Here is a 20,300-nt window from a genome sequence, read left to right on the forward strand (position 1 = left end):
GTTTGGCTTGGTATAAGGCAGCTTCCTATGTTCCCATGATATATTTTGCACCAGAAACAATCAGGCTAGGCTACAGCCTGGGCTTCAGCAGCAAAGGAAAAAAGGGGGATTTAGAAAGCGGTGGGTGGCTGGAACTGGTCTAGTGCTGCTGGCTGGCCGGCCAGCTGGCCGGCTACTCTTACCAAGATTTGTGGCGGAGTCCGACTGGGTCAGTGGGACCCGCCCCTCTAGGAGGGCTTCCTCGGCACCCCAGTTGTCCAAGGGCTCAAGGTCGTCACTGATGCTGGATCTCCGCCTCTGGGGTGGGCCTTGCACGGCTCCTGGGATGCCCAGCTCCGTCCTGGCATTGCTGACCACCGGCCGGGCACTGTCCTCGTCCTCGCTGTCTTCAAAGTCAAAGGCTTCACCTCCGTCGTCTTCCCCCTCCGTCGGGGTCTCCAGACTACCCTGTGCGGCCCCGTCTCCTAGGATAAAGTTGGGAAAGCCAAAATTGAGTAGAGTCGGGTTGGTAATTCAGAGACCTGGATTCAGGGATCCGTAGCTCAGTGGCAGGACATCTGCTTTGCATGCAGAAGGTCCCCGGTTCAATCCCCAGTGGCGTCTCTAAGTAGGGCTGGGAAAAGACTCCTGCCTGGAAAGCCACTGGCCATCAGTGTATACTGAACTAGATGGACCAAGGATCTGACTCAGTATAAAACCATTTCTAAGTCTTAAGAGAAGCATCATTGCTCGGTGGTAGAGCCTCTGCCTTGCATGCGGAAGGTCCCGGGCTCAATCCCAAATGGCAGCATCTCCAAGAAGGGCTGGGAAAGACTCCTGCCTGAAATCCTAGAGATCTGCTGCCGGCCAGTGCAGACAATACTGAGCTAGATGCACCAGCATAAAACAAAACAAAACAAAAATTTAACCCAGACAACAGCTTATTCCAGACTGGGGAAGGGAACGGGGTGTTGGAGAGCCTTTTCCAAACACAAGCTTCTCTGCTGTCATGAGGCAGGTCTGCAGGTAGCAGCACCCTTTATGCCTCAACACTAATCCCCCACTTTTTGGCAGCTGGTCAAGGCAAACAGCATGTGCTAAAATGGGAGCAGGCAGGAACCAGATACCGTGAGAGGGCAAGGGCCTTCTGTTGTGGTGGTAAACACTACACTGACCTGGGGAGAGAGACCTAGTGTGCAAGGAAAAGACCCGAGAAACATGTTTAGGTGTGACTGTTGCTTTCAGAGCTGGCTTTTTCTTTTTTTTAACAACTCAGGTCTTTTTTGCCTTTAACAGCTTAATTTGGCCCGTGGGCTGTTTTCTCACCCTTCCCCTCAACCAAAAGACAAACAGGTTGTACACTATGCTGGCCCTGCTCAGAGTAGACCCATTGAAATGAATGTGCCTAAGTTAGCAGGTGGACACCTAATGAGAAGACATGATTCACTAGAAAAGACAATAATGCTGGGAAAAACAGAAGGGATTAGAAAAAGAGGAAGGCCAAACAAGAGATGGATTGAAGGAAGCCACAGACCTGAACTTACAAGATCTGAACAAGGTGGTTCATGACAGATGCTCCTGGAGGTCGCTGATTCATAGGGTCACCAGAAGTTGAAATTGACTTGAAGGCACCTAACAACAAAGTTACTAGTGCCCATTAACTGCAGTGGGTCTACTCTGAGTAGGGATAGCTTTGGATACAACCCAATAAATGCACCCCCAAAGTTGAACCCCTTATCCGAACTGGATATATAAGGATCTCTAATTTCACCTGTCTTAAAACCTTCTCTCCCTGTGTATCTCAGTTTTGCTCAGCTGTTGCCATTATTATTGTTATTTCCTATATTTGCACGCTAGGTGCCCAAGAGAGCTCTCAACAATGATAGCTTACAATTACAAACGAGATACACTTCAATAAAAACATATATATATATATATTTACAAATGAGAAGAGAAGAACCCAGGAGCAAGTCAGAAACAGCAGGCAGTTCAAATGGAGACCATCAAATTTACCCCTCAGCCACCAGCAGGGAATCATTTGAGACCCCTTTTAAATTCGTTATTCTCTTCAACACCAATGAGGAACAGAAATTTGCTCTGTGTTTATAAGCAAGCTGAGTTTCTTGGGATTGCGCAGAAGCAACCAGACATATTTTGCAAGACGGAGCACATTCAGGACAATGTGCTGATTCTTACTCAGACCCCCCCCTTTTAATTCATTTTCTCCCCTCAGCACCCATGAAGACTAGAAAGTTGTTCTGTGTTTATAAGAAAACTGAGTTTTGTGGAATTCTGCAGAAACAACCAAATACATTTTGCAACAGCACAGATCACATTCACAGCTCTGGGCTGATTGTTGAAAAATACACTCAGAGCCCTTTTTCAATTCATCCCTCCCCCCCAGCAACAATAAGGACTAGAAACATGTTCTATATAAGCTGAGTTTCTTGGAGCTGCTGAAGTATATTTTGCATTCAGGACCATGTGTCAGTTCCCCAAACAACTACCTCTAGCCTGACCTATTTTTTTAAAATAAATAAATAAATAAATCAGGAAGCTGTGACTATTAGGTGAGGGTGACAACGGTACCTATTGAAGAAGCTGGGGATGTTTGGGAGGAGGCCATTTCTTTCTTTCTCTGTCACACACACTGTCCTGATGCTTGTCTCCCGGCTCCTTCCTCCTAAGGGAAAAAAAAAGATCAAATTTGTTCAGGAGGGATGCTGTTCTTCCATGAAGCAAAGCCCCAGGCCTCATTTTCCCCTAATGGTTTTTCCTATCTAGAGCAGCTGCTGCAGCCCCCATCTGAAAACCCCCAGGTCCCAGAATTTGCACTTTGCAGAAGGCTGAGGGCTGAGGAAGCATGCAAAATGAGTGCATCTAATTAGCTTGCTTGGTTTGTGTGTTTTCAGGCCGGTCATGCAGCTGTGTTCCTTTTCCTTCATAGGAAAGCTAGGCAACAGAGATAAATCTCATCCCACCCTCCTAAAGCAATGTCACAGGACCGCCTCAGCCCCATCCATCTCACCTGTGGACAGGTTTTTGTAAAGCCTACCAGAACCTCAAGAAAAGAACTGAGGATATTCAAACTCATTTAAGAACATAGGAAGCTGCCTTATACTGAGTCAGAACCTCAGTCCATATAGCTCTGTATTGTCTACACTGACTGGCAGCAGCTCTCCAGGGCTTCTGACAGGATTGTCTCCAAGTCTTACTTGGAGATGCCAGGGATTGACCCTGGGACCTTCTGCATGCAAAGCTGATGTTCTGCCACCAAGCTCTACCTCCTTAAAGCTCGTTCCTCCTTAAAAGAAAATAGATATCCTAGTCCTCATGGCTCTGAAGAAAGGGCTGATCACATAAGAAACTGCCTTACCAAGTCAGACCATTGGTCCATCTAACTCAGCGTTGCCTACACTGATTGGCAGTGTCTCTACATGCAGGGGTCTCTTCTAGCCCTACTTGGGAATGCTAGAGACTGAGCCTTCTGTGTGCAAAGCAGATGTCCTACCACTGAGCTACAGCCCAGGTGTCCCTTCCAGCTGGATTTGGATTGCACAGACAGATGTGTAGAGAGGAGATCATGCCTTGCTTCAAGAGTCTGGACTGCACGGTCACTAGCCAATCTGCCCTGCAGGAGCCGCCCTTCCTGGCCTGCACTTCACTAACCAATCACACCTCTAAGCAAACCACCAAGCCATTCCAAGGGAAAGTTCATCTTCCACGCAGCATTCTATCCCTCATCAAGGCAGTTCCACATTGGCCCAGCGGAAATAGGAAGAGAACAGTCGTGTAGTGGTAAATTCAGAAGTGCAGGGTCCCTTCATGAAAGTCACAGCCACACACACCCTTTTTGGCTACTGAGTTGAGAATGAGATCCTTGCCTTCCCCCACACCAGCCGATCTTATGGGCCAGGGTAAACCTGGGCAAAAAGATATGCCTTGACAAAATGTCTGAAGCAACTGGTGGTTGCTGCATCAAGTATTAGCAGGCAGGAGCCATAAAGCTCAATGGCATGATGCATGCACAAGGTCCCAGGTTCAGAAAAGGGTGTGGTCAGAAGTAAAAGTGGGCAGAACAATGGATGTGAGTGACTCTTACCTTTGTACAATAGGGTACATTTCAGTCATGCAAAAGCTAGAGGTTTCAACTCATACACATACCATGCACAGGCACAAATATCTCCCCCTCCTCCATCCAGAGACCTGATCACTGCTCAGGGACACACCCCAGCCAGGCAAAAGCTGAGGAGGGTGTGAAGAAGGGCCAGTGAGGGGTGTGGTTTGGGGGACAGGGTGCATGGCCTGGAAAGAGTCCCAAAGGCCGGACAGAGGGCCACATTCGGCCCCCACCCTGGGCTGGAGATTCCTCATCCCTAGTTTAACCCTCTCCAGTAAACAGGCGGGCCCTCAAGGTTGGATTTCAGTCCCAACCTGCTCTCAAACTCTCAGGTTGTCAAAGGTTTTGCCTCAATCTGGAAAAATAAAGAGAGATGATCCTTTCATGAATGGCTGGGAGGAGGAGGAAGAGGAGGAGGAGGAACAGAAAGCAAACAAAGGACTTCTGACAACATCCAGGTTGTTACTACAGAAGGAGCCGGTAAGCCAAACATCCCTGGGAGCCAAGAAAGGCCGCGACCAATCATTCATCCAAAAGCTTATTTTATTGAACAGCAGAGTCCAAAACTTGCTCAATCCCTAGCCTTGTGTCATCGTTGCCCAAACTGGCTGGAAAGAGAGGTGAGGGCAGAAGAGCCCAACTGCTGGATCATGCCAAAGGTGGACCACCTACTCCACCAACCGTCCTGTTGCTCACAGTGGCCAGCCGGGTGCTTCCTGGGGAGCCCCCGAGAAGGGCAGGAGCGCAACAGGAGCACCAGTGCGCAGAGACATTTGGCGCAGTGACTAACCCCGAGAAGTCTATCCCAGGCCAGCCTGCAATGCACGCCTTCACATGACCAGTAGAACACATCGCCACAGGACGCCATCAGGTAGCTGTAGGGAACCTTTTGCCCTCCAGAGGTTGCTGAACTACAACTCCCATCCTCACTGCTGGCCAATGGCCCTGCTTGCAGGGGCTGATGGGAGCTGTAGTTCAGCAACATCTGGAGGGCCAAAGGTTCCCAAGTTTGCTGAAAGGACTGGAACAGCTAAGAATGGGACTTCAGCATGTGGAGGTAGCACTCATCCTGGCATCCTGACTAGATCCTGGCATCAGACTTTCCTGGGAGTAAAGGTGCTTGCAGACGGCAGGGGGGCTTAATTTGCAAATGGGACTCTGAGATATTGTAAACAGCTCATTGGCAACAGGCTTTACTTTTCCTTATAATTTTTTCTTTCCCTGGAAAGGTTAAATCCATGAGAGCCAGTGTAGTATAGTGGTTAGAGTTTGAGACTGGGACCTGGGAGGCCAAGGTTCAAATCCCTGCTCAACCATGAAGCTCACTGTGTGGCAACTACACCAGTCACTATCTCTCAGCCTAACCTACTGCACAGGGTTGTTGTGAGGATAAAAACGGGAGGGGGAGAACCATTTTGGTACCTCACCTTGAGCTCCTGGGACAAAAGGTGGGATATACGTATCAATAAATATGGTGATCCTTCAGCTAAACTGAATGAACATGAAAAACCAGAATAACATTCAGCTAAGCTAAGCTGAAAGTTGGAAGATTCAGGACAGACAAAAGAAAGTGCATCTTCACAAAGTATACAGTGAAACTGTGGGATTTGCTCCCACAAGAGGCAGCGAGGGCCACCAACTTGGATGGCTTTAAAAGACACACAGGAGGAGAGAGTGCTTCTCCTGCACTCAGGTCCTGCTTGTGGGCTTCCCATTGGGGCATCTGGTTGGCCACTGTGAGAACAGGATGTAGGACTAGATGGGCCCCCTTTGGCCTGATGCAGCTTCAGGGCTCTTCTTATGTTCTTAAACTGCTCCTAAGCTCTTGAGGGCTTTATATACTAATAGGAATACCTTGAATTTGGCCTGGTCGCTTGTGGGCTTCCCAGTCTGTAAGAACAGGATGCTTGATTCGACAGAAGGTTCAGTCTGATCCAGCAGCCGGGCTCTTTGTAAGTTCTTCTATGACTCCAGGCTAGGCATGCAAATCCATCCTTTCCCTCCCAGCCCTGGGGCTTTCTAAACCACCTCTGGAACAACCAGATCAATAAGCGTTTCCCTTGCCACCTCCTTCTCCTGCAGCTCAAAAAGGCGCCTCCCTTTCCCTCCCCTACTCACTATGTGAGCCATCGGGGAAGTCGGAGCCTAGGAAACCATGATGACATCAGTCCCGGGCGGGGAAGATTAAAAGGATAACTTAGCCAAGAGTCCCAGTCTAGGACGTGTTTGCAACTGCATCCAAACACAAAGCAAAGGAACAAACGGCAAGGCAGCTTGGGTTTCACTTCGGAACAACACGGGGCGCCTCGTAAGGTCAGTCTTAAAAGCAGTGCAAGGCCTGCATCGAGTGTCACTGTGGACCCAAGAACATAACATAAGGAAAGTGCAAAACCTCTGGAGAGCACCGGGTTGGTTAAGGCTGGGCTAGGATTATGAGTTTAGGGGCAGGTTCAGTCCTCGGCAGCCTTCCATTTCAAACCTGAATCACTCAATTCTTTGCTACAAAGGTTAAGCAGATGGAGCTGCTGTTGTTTCTGTCTGCCACACATGCCCAGGTGTGACTCTTAGGCACAGCTTCCTTTGGCCAGCTCCGACAGATTTGTGCTCCAGTCGGGCACTCCGTCCTTTGCAGATGGCTGCCCTCAGAAGCCCCGTCTTCCTCTACGTTGTTCCTGCTGCTGCAGTGGCTCCATAAAATGTGTTTTGCCAAATTCTCACCCATAAGGTGTGTTCCTGAAGCCAGGCTCATTCTCACGCAAAATCTATAAAGAAATCAGAAGATCCCTGCAGCTGGATCAGACCAAAAGGCCCATCTAGTCCAGCCTCCTGTTCTCACAGTAGCCAATCAGATGCTCCCATAAAGTCCACAGACAGGGCATGAAAAGAACAGCCCTCCCTCACTGTTAATCCTTAACAACATAAGAGGTCTGCTGAACCAGACCAAAGGCTCATCTAGGAAGAGTTCTTGCCCACCCTTTGCTGGCTGATCTTTTTTTTTTTCTGTCAGAGATTGAAACTGGGACCAACTGCACTCAAAAGCACAGGCTTTTGCCACTGAGCTGTGGCCACTGCCCATGGAATTGTGGAGTTGTGGGGCTGGAAGGTACTTTTGAAATCATCTAGTCCTGTTGTAGGATCCCTGATAGGTTGGCTGTCCAGCATCCCTGATAGGTTGGCTTCACAGCCCCTGCTAATAATATCTCCACAGTCAAAGGAGAACCCTCCACCTCCCAAGGGAGTCTGTTCTACTATCAAAGAGCTCTTACCCTTAGGAAGTTTCTGCTAATGGTTCATGCTTCCCTGAACTTTCTACCCATCAGTTCCAGTCCTGTCCTCTGCAGCAACACAAAGAACAAGCCTGGCTCCATTTTCTATGGGACAGCCCTCCAGATATTTAAAGGCTGCATCCCTCTCTTCCCCAGGCTAAACACATCCTAATTTTTCAACCATTCTTCCTAGGACTCCGTTTTCCCAACCCTTCACCACTAGATCTACACATAAATAAATAAAACCATTTTAAGCCCACAAGGAGGATGATTAGGGGGAGCTGGGAGAAGGCAGAAACTACACTTCAGATCTGCTAAAATTAGGGATGGATGGGTGTCAGTTTCTTTTTCTTATCTTCAGTTTTCCACAATCCAGGAACAGTTTGTGATTTATTTATCTTTTTTTTGGAGGGGAGGATCTTCATAAAAATTCATCAGAATTGTAGACTGCATTTCTCCTCATAGACACAGTTTTGTGTGCACTTGTCTAATATATGTATTTTATTATTATTATTATTATTATTATTATTATTATGCCGCTTTTCCATATAAAAATGCTCAACAGAATATACACACTTCTGCAAGCAGTGCAAAGCATTTTGTATGCTATTTCCACTAACACATGCAATTTGTGTACACATTGTTTGACTGGAGAACTGGAGCACAATATTCAGAGACATATATTTTGAAGGACATCCGCGTTTTCATTCATATATTTCTTTAAGAAGCATTAACCTAAATTCTCCCCCATCCCTAGCTCAAATGCACCTGCAGGATTTTAAAAAAAAACACTTTCCAAGGTCAATGATAAGTTAAGTTCTTTAGGAAAAAGAGACTTTAAGAGTCTCTTAATTTTTTTTCCACTTTAAGAGACCACCACAGCAAAAATCCAATTGCCAACCAAGCAAAGACCATGATGGTAGAATCCTCAGAGAGAGAGAGACAGCAGGGTCTCTGAACGCAAGCAGAAGAGGTCAGCTCTCTTAGAGCATAAAGAAAAGGCACTCTGCACATGCTCTATGACACTGAAAACATGGGACTTACTGTTGAGTAAGCATGCATAAAAGATTGTGCTGTTAAGCCTGCAATCCTCTGCAAATAAGGTTCACTGAACACAGTAGGCTTTTCTCACACAGGGTTACTCTATTAAGTGACTTTTCACACCTCTCAAGCACCAAATCAAGCCGGTGATAGATGGTTGTTTTCAGATGCCATAGCTCCGATTGATCTAGAAATCTTGACACTCAGCCTGGAAGGTCCATCTTGCTCAGTACTGTCTACACTGACTGGCAGCAGCTCTCCAGGGTTTCAGCCAGGGACATTCCCAGCCCTATCTGGAGATGCCATTGGGGATTGAACCTGGGACCATTCAAGGCAGGTGATCTGTCATTCTTAAGACAAAGGAACATAGAAAGCTGCCTTATACCAAAACAGACCCTTGGTCCCCCTAGCCCAGTATTGTCTGCACTAACTGGCAGCGGCTCTCCTTGGTCTCATGCACGTGATGGAAGGACTCTAGTCCACAAAAGGTTAACCCACAGAAGAAGAAGAACAGGAGGAGGAGGAGGAATTTAAAGCACATGGCTTCCACTATTATTATTATCATCATCATCATCTCATGGCTTCCACCAAAGAATCGTGGGAACTGTAGTTTTTTAAGGGTACTGGGAATTGTAGCTCTGTGAGGGGTAAACTACAGTACCCAAGATTCTGGAGGCGAGAGGGAATGTGTTTTAAATTGTGCTTGAAATGTATGTTGTGGTTTTAAAGTGCCACAAGGCTCTCTGTAGTTCTTTGGTGCAACAGACTAACACTGCCCAGAAGTAACTGCAGGTTCCTTTCTTAATTCCCCCACCCACCGACCCAAAAATATATTTCTTGTTTTGGGGCTTCATCACCACATTTTGGCAAGGGAGCAACACACCAGGGGGTTTTCCAGTGGAGTATTCCTTCATGCCACGTGGCCAAGACCCTTGTTCACCATTCTCATTTGCCCTTCCCTGGATCTTACCTGCACACACACGTGCACACATACATACACACCAAATGCACACCTATTTGGCCACTAAAAAAAAAACACCTCCAAGGATGCAAGACATTCATGCGCATCTTTACCACTCTTTCCTTTCTCCCTTCCCCCACAATTCCAAGATGAGATTTATTTACACCCCAGCGTGGTTATATATAAACTACCTCCTCATCAGGTGCCTGCCATTTCCATTGACCTCAGAAAGGTCACCAATGTCCAGTTGGCTTTAGGGGGGTACATTATACAGTGCAGAGTTATGCACTTCAGTCTTTTGCAAGTGGTGGAGGGGGGAAGAGACCATTCTAAGCCGGCTTTTAAAAATATATATATTTCTATCCATTATTTTATTAAATAGCTTTACAGAGCAAAAGATCTCCTACAATTTTAAGACTTTTTCTGTCCAGTTCTGCACTGTCTTTTTCTGGCATGCAAAAAAAATTCTCTTTTACAATGCTCATTTATCTCATCTTAGGAATCTGGGAAATGACCAAAAAGGTGGAAGAGGGGAGGGGAGCAAAGGCATTTAAGCAAGGTTTGAGGTGGAAAAGTGGACCACACAGACTGTGTGTGTATGTGTGTGGAAACTATCAGCCAGACAGATTCTCAGAATGATCTGTTGCTCAATATACCCAGATGCAGCCGAATGAGCCCAGAAAGGAATTCGGAAGGGTCAAAGGGGGGGGTCAACTTACCCCGTCTCTTGTCTCTCCCGCCTTTGTTCTGCTGTTAGAAAGGAGCAAGCGGCAGCAACTCAGCAGGCAGTTCCATAGTGTGTCTTAGAAATCCAGCGCCTCTCTTTCTTCGCCTTCCATCCATGCGCAGAGCCCTGTGCGCATGTGTGTCCCGTTAAGTCTTCCCTCCTCCGTTCAGCTTTCCTTCCATCGCGGGGTCTAGCAGCGGGGGCAGAAGGGGTTGTGGCGTTTTTGAAATCCCAGGCCTCGCTTGAGCTGTGCTAAATGGCTCTCTTGACTCTTTGCACAGAGAGAAACTGCCTGAGTGAGCCTTTGCTCGTTTCTCACTCACCCCCCCCTCTCTCAGTCAACAGGAGCAGCCGGAGCTCACAGCTGATCCCAGAGTCCTGAGTCTGTGAGCATCCAATGGCTGTGACCTTCTCTCTGCCCCCAGAGGTCCTCCAGCCATGAATATGCAAGAGGAAGGGAGGTAGGCCAAGCCACACAGCAGAGTGTCAGCCCCACGTCAGAAGGGAGAAGGTCTATATACATCACACCAGTCCTCCCTTCCTCCCTCTCTCCCTCACTCTCGTTTTTCCAAAGAACTCTATCAACCCCTTGGCCTCATTCCCTGCTCAGTCACACCAAGGGGTGACGGGACGGAGGAAGGAGGAATGGTTTGTGCTAGTAAATCGGATGCCGCTACTCTCCGCTAGGCATGGAGGAGAAATCTGATTTATTTCGCATTTCAAAAGTGAATGTGCCTCATTGTTTTTTAATATGCTTTTAAAACCTTTAAAAAAAAAGATTTTAAAGCTTTTTTAAAAAATGTTTTTAAAGATGTTTTGTTTTAATATATTTTAAAGTCTGTTTTGATTTTGTTTTAAAGTGTTCTTAGTGCTTTTGTTTGCTCCCCTGGGCTCCTACTGGGAGGAAGGGCAAGATATAAATCAAATAAATAAAATAAAATAAAATTCACAAACTGAAACGACAGTCATCCTTTGAAATTTGCATGACTTCAAATTCGGCTCTCCAGGCAAGTCATGTGTACAAAAAATGCATGTGGTAGGGGAAAGTCTGCATGAAAATGCAGTGTTGGTGGAAAATAGCATACAAAAATGTAGGATGTTAGGGAAACACTGCTTAGAAAAAGTGTGTGTGTAAGGCAAAATTGCATGCAAAAATGGGACTGCTAGGAGAAATTTGCTGTAAAATGCTGATGAATTTTGATGAATTCTTATCTGGGGGGGGAAAGACTCGCAAGCTGATGTGGAAATATGAACTTAAGACCAGAAAAATTAGAAACTAAGAAAAACTGAAATTGACTGATCCCAGCCCTGAAATTGACACATTCCATCTCTGAAATTGGCAGAGCCTTTCCCTACTGGGCATCAAGTTCAATGAGAGTAAGCTGTGAGAATTTAACCAGCCATATGCGGGTGTGGGCTAGAAGTTTCCACCAATACTGTTGTTGTTCTTGTTGTTAATTTAATTTTTTACCCACTCTTCACCAGAAGGTCCCAGGGTGGGTTACAGCAATTTAAAAATACAAAATTAAAAATAGTTTGAAACAAATTACAGTCACAAAAACAGGATATGGGATTGAAAATGTGTCAAAGGCCAGGATAAAGAGGTGCAGTATTCAGCACATCTGCTAGTGATTGTTGAATGTCTGACTTTTGAAGTGATTAATGGGTATGATTTGGAAAAGAAAAGAAAATGAAAGAAAAGGGGGATACTTCAAAACCTCCACTCAGATGCCTCTGAAGCATGCCGGAGTTTGCAATTTCATAAACAGAATTTGGGAAGTTGCCTCATACCAGTCTACATCTGTGTTGGAATTGCTTTTTAATATGTTTTAAAACTTTCTTTTTTAAAATGTTTTTAATCTTAGAAGATTTTTTTTTAAGTAATGTTTTTGAAGATGATTTAGTTTGATGTGTTTTAAAGTTTGTTTTTATGATGTTTTAATGTTTTTAGTGCTTTTGTGTGCCGCCCTGGGTTCCTGCTGGGAGGAAGGGCGGGATATTCATCATCATCATCATCATCCCAAGTCAGACCATCAGGTCCATCTAGCTTAATGTATGTCTAAGCTGCCTGGCAGATGCCAGAAATTGAACCTGGGACCTTCTGCACCCAAAGCAGATGCTCTGACTCTCAGCCACGGGCCTTCCCTGCAATCCTATACTGTTTGTGTAGTATATACACTAGTGCTGTGCTGAAATCCATCCTCCATTTTCTCAGATGTTTTCTTGCCTGTGAAACAGGCTTCCATTTTATTTGGCATTATCAGGGCACCTGAGAATTCCTTTAGAATTTAGAAGGTTTTGAGCTTAACTTGTCACTGCGAAGTGTCTAAGGGTGGTGTGTGTGTTTTTCATCCCGGGAAACATTTCCCCAGTCCACTGCAACCTCCCTGGCTGCCTGTGTTCTTGTGCTGGAAAAGCCCCATGGGAGGCATTACCTCATGATGCCCTTCCCTGGGCTTTCATTAAAGTGCATGAACCTGCGGAAACCTCTCAGGCTGCCCACGCTTCCTGATTTGCAAAAAAAGCCCCATGAGAGGCACTCTGTCCAAAAAGTAACAACAGATGACAGTTCTTCCATAGATCAGTGGTAGAACACAGTCTCCACATGCAGAAGGTTCAAGCAGAGTAAATAAATGAGTATAGAAGTAAATAGAACACCTGCTTTGCATGCAGAAAGTCCCTAGTTCAATCCCCGACATCCCCAGGTAGGGCTGGGTGAGACTCCTGCCTAAAACAGTAAAGAGCTGCTGTCAGTCAGTGTAGATAATACTGAGCTAGATGGATCAAAGCTCTGACTCGATATAAGTTAGCTTCCTGTATTCCTATGTTCTCTTTCAGCCTGCTTTTTTCCCTTATCTGTCAGAGACACCAAGAAGACGCTCACCATCTCTTTCCCAAACCTGTCATCCCCTCTTTAAAAGCAGGTATGATAAGATTATCTGTTTTTTTTTTTTAAATGTACTGTGGTATTCTCAGCATGAACAGCAAAAGAGCTGTGATTTTAAAAAAAAAAAAGATAAGCTGTTGGATGGGAGATCAATGGCGATTTTAGGTTCATCTTTTAGCAGATAGCTGACCCGCGCAAGTGAAAAGGTGGATTATGGTTAGTGGAAGTTTGTGTTTAGCAACTGAGAATGCCAAGGTGGCACAGCAGGGGCAGAATTGAGGAAGGAAGGAAGGAAGGAAGGAAGGAAGGAAGGAAGGAAGGAAGGAAGGCATTTCTAAAAAATAGAGCGAGCACTCATGGGCACACTTTCCTAGGTGACAGCCATAGCTATGGTCCAAGGCCACAGCTCAGTGACAGAGCATCTGCCTTGCACACAGAAGATCGCAGGTTCAATTCGCTGCCTCAGAATAAGACAGCTTCCTATGTTTCTATTTAAATCATCCCCTCATTCAGAACCATGAGGACTAGAATCTTTAGGAGGTCACAGCAGAGTGGCAGAGCACCTGCTTTACATACAGAAGGTCCCAGGTTCAGTCCCAGGCATCTCCAGGCATAGCTCTGGCAATATCCCCTGACTGAAACCCTGAACAGCCACTGCCAGTCAGTGTTGGCAGTACTGAGCTAGAAGGGTCTGACCTCACCCACTTGTCCTATGAGCTCCCAGAAGATGCACCTTTCCTCTCCCCTGCCGCCCCCAGCTAATACGGACATCACCAAAGGCCCTGCCATTGGACTCCCTGCAATCTGGCATTTCAGTCTCCCCCCAATGCTCAACTGTCAACAGTTATAAGCACTTTTACCGTCAAGAGCTAGGAGGAAGAACCGGGCAATCAAGACCAACAGCCCCATCCAGATCTCGGCAAGACCTTGGGATGGTGCTTGCAGCAACATGCCTGGTTACAACCAGCCGGTTGATTCAGTCTTTGAAAGAGAGAGTCAAAGGAACTTGTGTTGAACTTGCTTTGCGCAATCATTTCCATCACGCTTCCGGCTATGCGTACCTTGTTTCTTCCACCACCCCACAAACACCAAAAAGAAAAGCCAAAATATGTACCAAAGGGGGGGGGGGAACACAAAGTTGTTACCATCTAAATTTATTGTGCTATCAAGCAGATGTAGGGCCATGCTACAAAAGGACCATAACTCAGTGATGGGTAGGGACGGGTGAGGATTTTGATTCAGTTCGCATTTCAAGCAGAATTTATCAAACTCACAATTTCCAAAACAATATGAGAACCGAAACGCAACCATCCTTCAAAATTCGCATTTGTTAGAATGTTGGGATGCGGTTCGCCAACAAAACAATATTTACAAAAACGCACAGATTAGGGGAAAGTGTGCATAACAATAAATACATGAGTGAAAATAACATGCAAAAAGGCATGAAATGATGAGAAATGGCTTGCAAAAATGTGTACCTTTGTCAAAACTGCCTACGAAAATGTGTTTATTTGGAGAAATTCACACTAAAATGGTGGAGAAATTTCATGATGATTTTTTGGGGGGGGGAATTGCAGATCACTGTAGAAATGTAGAGAACTGAATTTAACGCTTGAAAAATGAGAAACTGAGAGAACCGAAACAAACAGATCTCCCCATCCCTAGCAGTGGGCAGAGGGTCTGCTTTGCACGCCGAAGGCCCCAGTTCCAATCCCCAGCAGCAGCAACTCCATGTTAGGGCAGGGAAAGACCCCATGCCTTAACCCCTGGAGAGGCACTACCAGTCAGTGTAGACACTACTGAGCTGGATGGACCAATAGTCTCGCTCAGTATAAGGCAGCTTCCTCTGATCCTATGGATTGCCTGTGGTTCTAGCTTTGATGTTGTAGCCGTATGGGAAAGACAGGGAAATTAAGACAGCCCTGCCCCTCAAACACAGGAAAGCTCACCTTCCAGCATCACAGATTTCCACAAATATTGCACACCCACTCCCAAGTATATCTTTGCAGCCTTGAGGTCTAGAAACATATGTTTTGCTTTGTTTCAAATGGAAACCAGGGTTCACAGAACTGCAGGCAGACAAGCAAGCTGGCATATTGTTTTAACCAAAAGGTCACAATGACATAAAAATGCCAAAGACGGCTAAATGAAAGAGAGGCCTGTCCTCAGGAGCACACAAATGCAGGGTTCATCATCGCTACTGCATAATGTGTAAGTCTGAAAAGAAGTCCCCCCCCCAAAAATGGCCAGGCTCCAAAAAATGTAAAGAAAAAAGAACTAGCTTAGCAGGCAGCTCAAGTACAGTCCCACATTAATCACTTGCAAGCTAAAGGAAAGGAAAACAGAAAAACCTTTACAACGCTTCTTTGCATGCATGGCGACTCTCAGCCAACAGAGAAATTCACTTACTTGCAAGCCCACAATAACATAGGTCTGTCTCCAGTGCTAGTCCTACACAAAGTAGACCCGTTGAAGTTAATGGGCATGACGAACACAGGCTCACTGACTTCAGTGGGTCAACTCTGCATAGGACTAGTACTGGATACAACCCATATTATTTAACAGAGCAATCCAAATCATGGCAAGCTGGCGAGAGGGGAGGCCGGGGGAGGAGGAACAGGCAGAAAGCTCTGCGGCATCCACTCCCCATTCGGGAGATGCTGGGCCAACTGAACGCTGGCTCAGTCTGGCGCCACGTGCGGGGGCCAGAAAAGCAAAAGTCATCTCCCGCAAATACCCCTACCGAGGAGTAAGCACTCCTCATTGACCACCGTGGAACCTCCATCGCTCTCTGTCCGCTGGGGTGGCTGTCCCTGGCAGACCCCCGGCTGAGCCAGCAAGGTCCTGGCAGCACCATCGCTGACCCGGGCTGAGGGGCTTCTGCCAGTGGAGCCCAGTGGAGCCGGGAGCCTGCCAGCTCAGCCAGAGGTCCGCCATATCCAACTCCCCCCAGCCTGGCGCAAATACTACTTGGATTGTGCCCTAAGTTTGTCATTCAATTTTCCTATCTTTTCTCATGAAAAGTGGTCTCTAAATACTTGAAATAAATAGATAGCTTATTATTACTTTAAAGTAATCGTAATTTATTAATTGAACATTGGTCTTCTTTTCTTAATCACTGGAATACTTACCATCAAAACATGAAATTAGATTCAATGAAATTGTATTATGATTATGATTAGTATGTTTACTATTATCATCATTATTGATTACATTTTGGTTGTAACACACAGTATGTTGAATATATGTTTATTATTATGAAAAAACTCAATAAAATAAATCTATTTAAAAAAAATAGATAGACAGCATGCAGGACGCTTTATCAGCCATGTCATATGACCTTAAAGTCCTAATTTAAAGGTCTGCCACTGAACTTCAAATTGAAAGCAAAATAATTGCACTTGAGAACAATGGAAGACAGCTCTGTTCTGCTTTCCCCCTTTCCACTCCAAAACAAATGAAAAAACAATTGCACGTGGCCTTGTGCTCCAAAGGTGTGTTGTGGAACTCAGGAAAGCAAACATCGCATGCTTTTGAGCCAACACCCCACGGACATTCCACTCCTGCTTTACCTAAAAGGCAGCAACAGAGCCCAGAGCCCGTCCAAATCCCTTCTGTTGCACCAGGCAGTTAAGTAAATCAAAAGTTTCCAAGACAAAGTAGAAAGCCTGAGCATGCTAAAGAAATTTCTGAAAGAGGCTGGAAAAGCAAGCATTGGCAACTTTTTAAAAAATCTTTTTCACTGAGTCGTGCACCTCTGCCTTTAAAAGCCACTTGACCTGGCTGTTGACATTAACCAGAGAGAACCGTTTGCCTCTCTGCTATGCAAAGTATGAGTGCAGAACCTGTGGCTGTCCAGATGCAGCTGGACTCACATCCAACCATCAGGCAAAAACACTCACAGGCATACCAGGCAGGGCTGATAAGAGGGTGAAAGGGTGTGGCTGGGGGCTGCATTTGGCCCCCGGGCCTGAGGTTCCCAATCCCTGCTCTATTTGTTGCATTGAGCTGCATTTGACCTGCCTTGGGGCAGCATGCATGCAAGGTGAACTGTAAAATGAATATAAATAAATGCATATAAAATAAATATGTATTAGTTCTTAAATGGGATGAGGGGGATAGCTCAGTGGCAGAGCACCTGCTTTGCATGCAGAAGGGCCAAAGCTAAATCCCTGGCATCTTAAGCTGTAAGAGAGCTGCTGCCAGTCAGAGCAGATAGCACTGGGCTCAAATGGCCCATGTTCCGACTCGACATAAGGCAGATCCATATGCACATGCATGTTCAGTGCACATTTTACAGAGGGGGAACAGGGAGTGAGAAAAATACCAAGTGCCACCCAGCAAGACTGGAGCTGAGCTCAAACGTACTCCCTCTGAATCCTAGAGGCAGCATGATCTGCTGCTGGTTATTCTGTGGCAGAGCAAAAAGGACTCTGCACGTGCTCAGGCACACTCCCTCCTCTGCTATCACAGCTTCCCAGGCCCCAAGCCTCAGCCTGCCGTTAAGAGCAGCAACCAGAGCTGAGCCCTGGCTCACTGTAAGCCCATGACAGAAGTACATTGTAACCCACTCTACCTTATGGAAATAAAATAAGGTGGAAATTCATTGCAAAAAGGGCATACCTGTTTGCTGTCCGTTGTAGCTTGCCTGCCTCTGTCCTCCCTTTGTCGCTCACCTCCTTCCTTCACCAAGGACTGGATGGAGCTTGGGAAGGAAGACAGCTTTGCAAATCGAGTCATCCAAACACCTGTCTAGTTGCAGGGCGAAGGGGAGTTCCTCAAAGTCACAGCATCACCCTGTGATTCATAGCTCCTGCAAAGGGGCGTAGCTCAGTGCCAGAACACCTGCTTTGCCTGCATAAAGCTCCAGGTTCAGTCCCCGGCAGCATCTGCAGGTAGGCCTGGGGAAATCTGTCTGAAAACCTACAGAGCTGCTGCCACTCAGTGTAGACACTGCTGAGCTAGGTAGACCAACAGTGAGTATAAGGCAGCTTCCTCTGTTCCTATTAAAATCAGCCCTTTATTCAGAACAACGAGGGCCAGAATCATGCTTTATTTTTAGAGGAAGGTTCGTCGCTCAGTGGTAGAGCATATGCTTTCTACATAGAAGGTCTGATGTTCAGTCTCCGGCAGCTCCAGAAAGGCATGGGAATATCCCCTGCCTGAAATCCTGCAGAGCTGCTGCCAGTTAGTGTAGACAATACTGAGTTAGATGGACCAAGAGTCTGATACAGTCTATCAGAACATTGGTCCACTGATCTCAGCTGGTTGCTGGGATTCTTGCACAGAATGCTGGATATGGTGAAACATCATAACCATTGCATGAAAATATCATACAAATACTTGCAAATATCACACATTTCTGTAAATAATATTTCACTGATGAAAGAATGTTTTTAACGGGTTTTGGATTTTTTTTTCAAACTGTCTTTGGAATGCTTTTCTTTCCTTTGTTGAATTGTTTGTTTTTGTGTTTTTGCTTTATTTTGCTGTCACGGACTCTTTAGAGAGGAAGGCCAGGATATAAATTCAATCAATAAATAATAAATAATAGATAAATTCATACCACAAGACGCTTTACATATTATTTTTTTAAAATAATAATAGTTTTAAATAATTTAATTTGATTTAAATATGATTAGTCACATCCCTGAGAGGTTTACTGACGAGAGAGCATACTCAGATCTTGGAGCATGAGAAGAGCCTGGCACAACGGGGGGCCATCCGGTCCAGCCTCTGGTTCTCACAGTGGCCAAGGAGATGCCCCAAAGGGAAGCCCGCTAGCAGGACCTGAGCACAACGGCAACTCTCCCTTCCTGCGGTTTCCAACATAACTTTATAAGGAACCTTTTTTGAACAAACATAATCCTTGGTTATGTTTTTTGACATATTGGGTTGCATCCAGTGTTAATCGTCAGAGCAGACCCATTGCAGTTAATCAACATGACTAACAGGTCCATTAATTTCAATGGGTCTGCTCTGAGTAAACCAGTTGGATACAACCTTTCAAAATCAATGCAGGTGAAACTTGGGCTGATATGCAGAAGACATGTCTTCTGCTCTGAAGCAAGAGCACAGACTCAGGATCATCGACTGGTTAAATAAATAGATCCGGAGTCTAAGCAATCCTGATTTATGAAACTGAATTCACATCTGTGGACTGTGGGGATTCTGGCTTCAAAAAAAAGAAAAGAAAAATGAAAGGCAGACCACAGAGAGAAGCCCACTCATGCCTGTGCTTTAGGTTGACCCACATGGAAGTTGACACCTTTGTGTTCTTTTAAAACAAAGGTAGGAAACGTTTCTCAGCTGGAGGGCCATTTTTGCTCATAGGCAACTTTCCAGGGGCCGCATGCAAGTGGTGGGCTGGGCAAGAAGCAAAAAATGTGGGCGGGACTCCTTTGCTGCACTCCAGCCACAGGAAAATCAGTAGTTTTTACACTCCACACAGGCAAACCTGCATTCTGTGTCCAGGCACACAAGAGGGAGGGAGCCCCAGCTGACAAAGCGTCAAGGCGAGTTAAGCAGCAGAGCGAAAAGAGGGTAAGTAGCTCCCATTTATTCCATTATTTAATTGAAGTAAAACAGCTCAGAGCAATAAGTAATAAGGGCAGCCTAAGGTCACCCTGAGCTAAGAGCCAAATCCTGAAAGAACCTATATCTTAGGAGACAGATCCTAGGAGAAGGAAGCCCATAGAAAGCTAGTTTTCAACACCACCCTAGCAGGAAAGCTTCAGGGGACACTGTAAACAAGGCTAAATTCCAGTCGGAGAGAAGGGGGAAAAGGAAACTCCACCGACACATACAGGGAGAGAGTCAGCTCAGTCCTTGCTAAAAAGGGCAGCTTCAGCCTTCCTGAAACATAGAAGAACAAGCCTTGCTGAAGCAGAGCCAGCATGGCTTCTGCAAGGGAAAGTCCTGTCTCAGTAACCTATTAGAATTCTTTGAGAGTGTCAACAAGCATATAGATAGAGGTGATCCAGTGGACATAGTGTACTTAGACTTTCAAAAAGCGTTTGACAAGGTACCTCACCAAAGGCTTCTGAGGAAGCTTAGCAGTCATGGAATAAGAGGAGAGGTCCTCTTGTGGATAAGGAATTGGTTAAGAAGCAGAAAGCAGAGAGTAGGAATAAACGGACAGTTCTCCCAATGGAGGGCTGTAGAAAGTGGAGTCCCTCAAGGATCGGTATTGGGACCTGTACTTTTCAACTTGTTCATTAATGACCTAGAATTAGGAGTGAGCAGTGAAGTGGCCAGGTTTGCTGATGACACTAAATTGTTCAGGGTTGTTAAAACAAAAAGGGATTGCGAAGAGCTCC

The 20,300-nt window shown here is 45.9% G+C and overlaps 1 protein-coding gene and 1 long non-coding RNA gene across 9 annotated transcripts in view; one reads left to right on the top strand and one right to left on the bottom strand.

The window, feature by feature from the left end:
• Window positions 1-20,300, bottom strand: part of ARHGEF10L (Rho guanine nucleotide exchange factor 10 like) — a 94,950-nt gene that overhangs the window by 70,625 nt on the left and 4,025 nt on the right. For 3 of the 8 annotated variants that reach the window (XM_061602009.1, XM_061602007.1, XM_061602003.1), the window contains exons 1-3: window positions 10,087-10,639; window positions 2,569-2,662; window positions 183-464 (exon numbers count right to left, since the gene is read on the bottom strand). In XM_061602009.1, the coding sequence (XP_061457993.1) occupies window positions 183-464; window positions 2,569-2,605 (319 nt within the window). In that variant the 5' untranslated portion in view covers window positions 2,606-2,662; window positions 10,087-10,639. Of the gene's footprint in view, window positions 1-182; window positions 465-2,568; window positions 2,663-10,086; window positions 10,640-17,604; window positions 17,716-20,300 lie in introns of those variants that run through there. The other 5 variants (XM_061602008.1, XM_061602010.1, XM_061602005.1 and 2 more) reach the window with 4 other exon arrangements.
• LOC133372886 (uncharacterized) lies at window positions 10,723-19,563 on the top strand. The gene is made up of 3 exons (XR_009759571.1): window positions 10,723-10,819; window positions 12,958-13,018; window positions 19,433-19,563. It is a non-coding gene; the product is annotated as an uncharacterized LOC133372886 (long non-coding RNA).

Source organism: Rhineura floridana, chromosome 18 (assembly GCF_030035675.1).
Source record: "Rhineura floridana isolate rRhiFlo1 chromosome 18, rRhiFlo1.hap2, whole genome shotgun sequence".
NCBI classification, from domain to species: domain Eukaryota; kingdom Metazoa; phylum Chordata; class Lepidosauria; order Squamata; family Rhineuridae; genus Rhineura; species Rhineura floridana.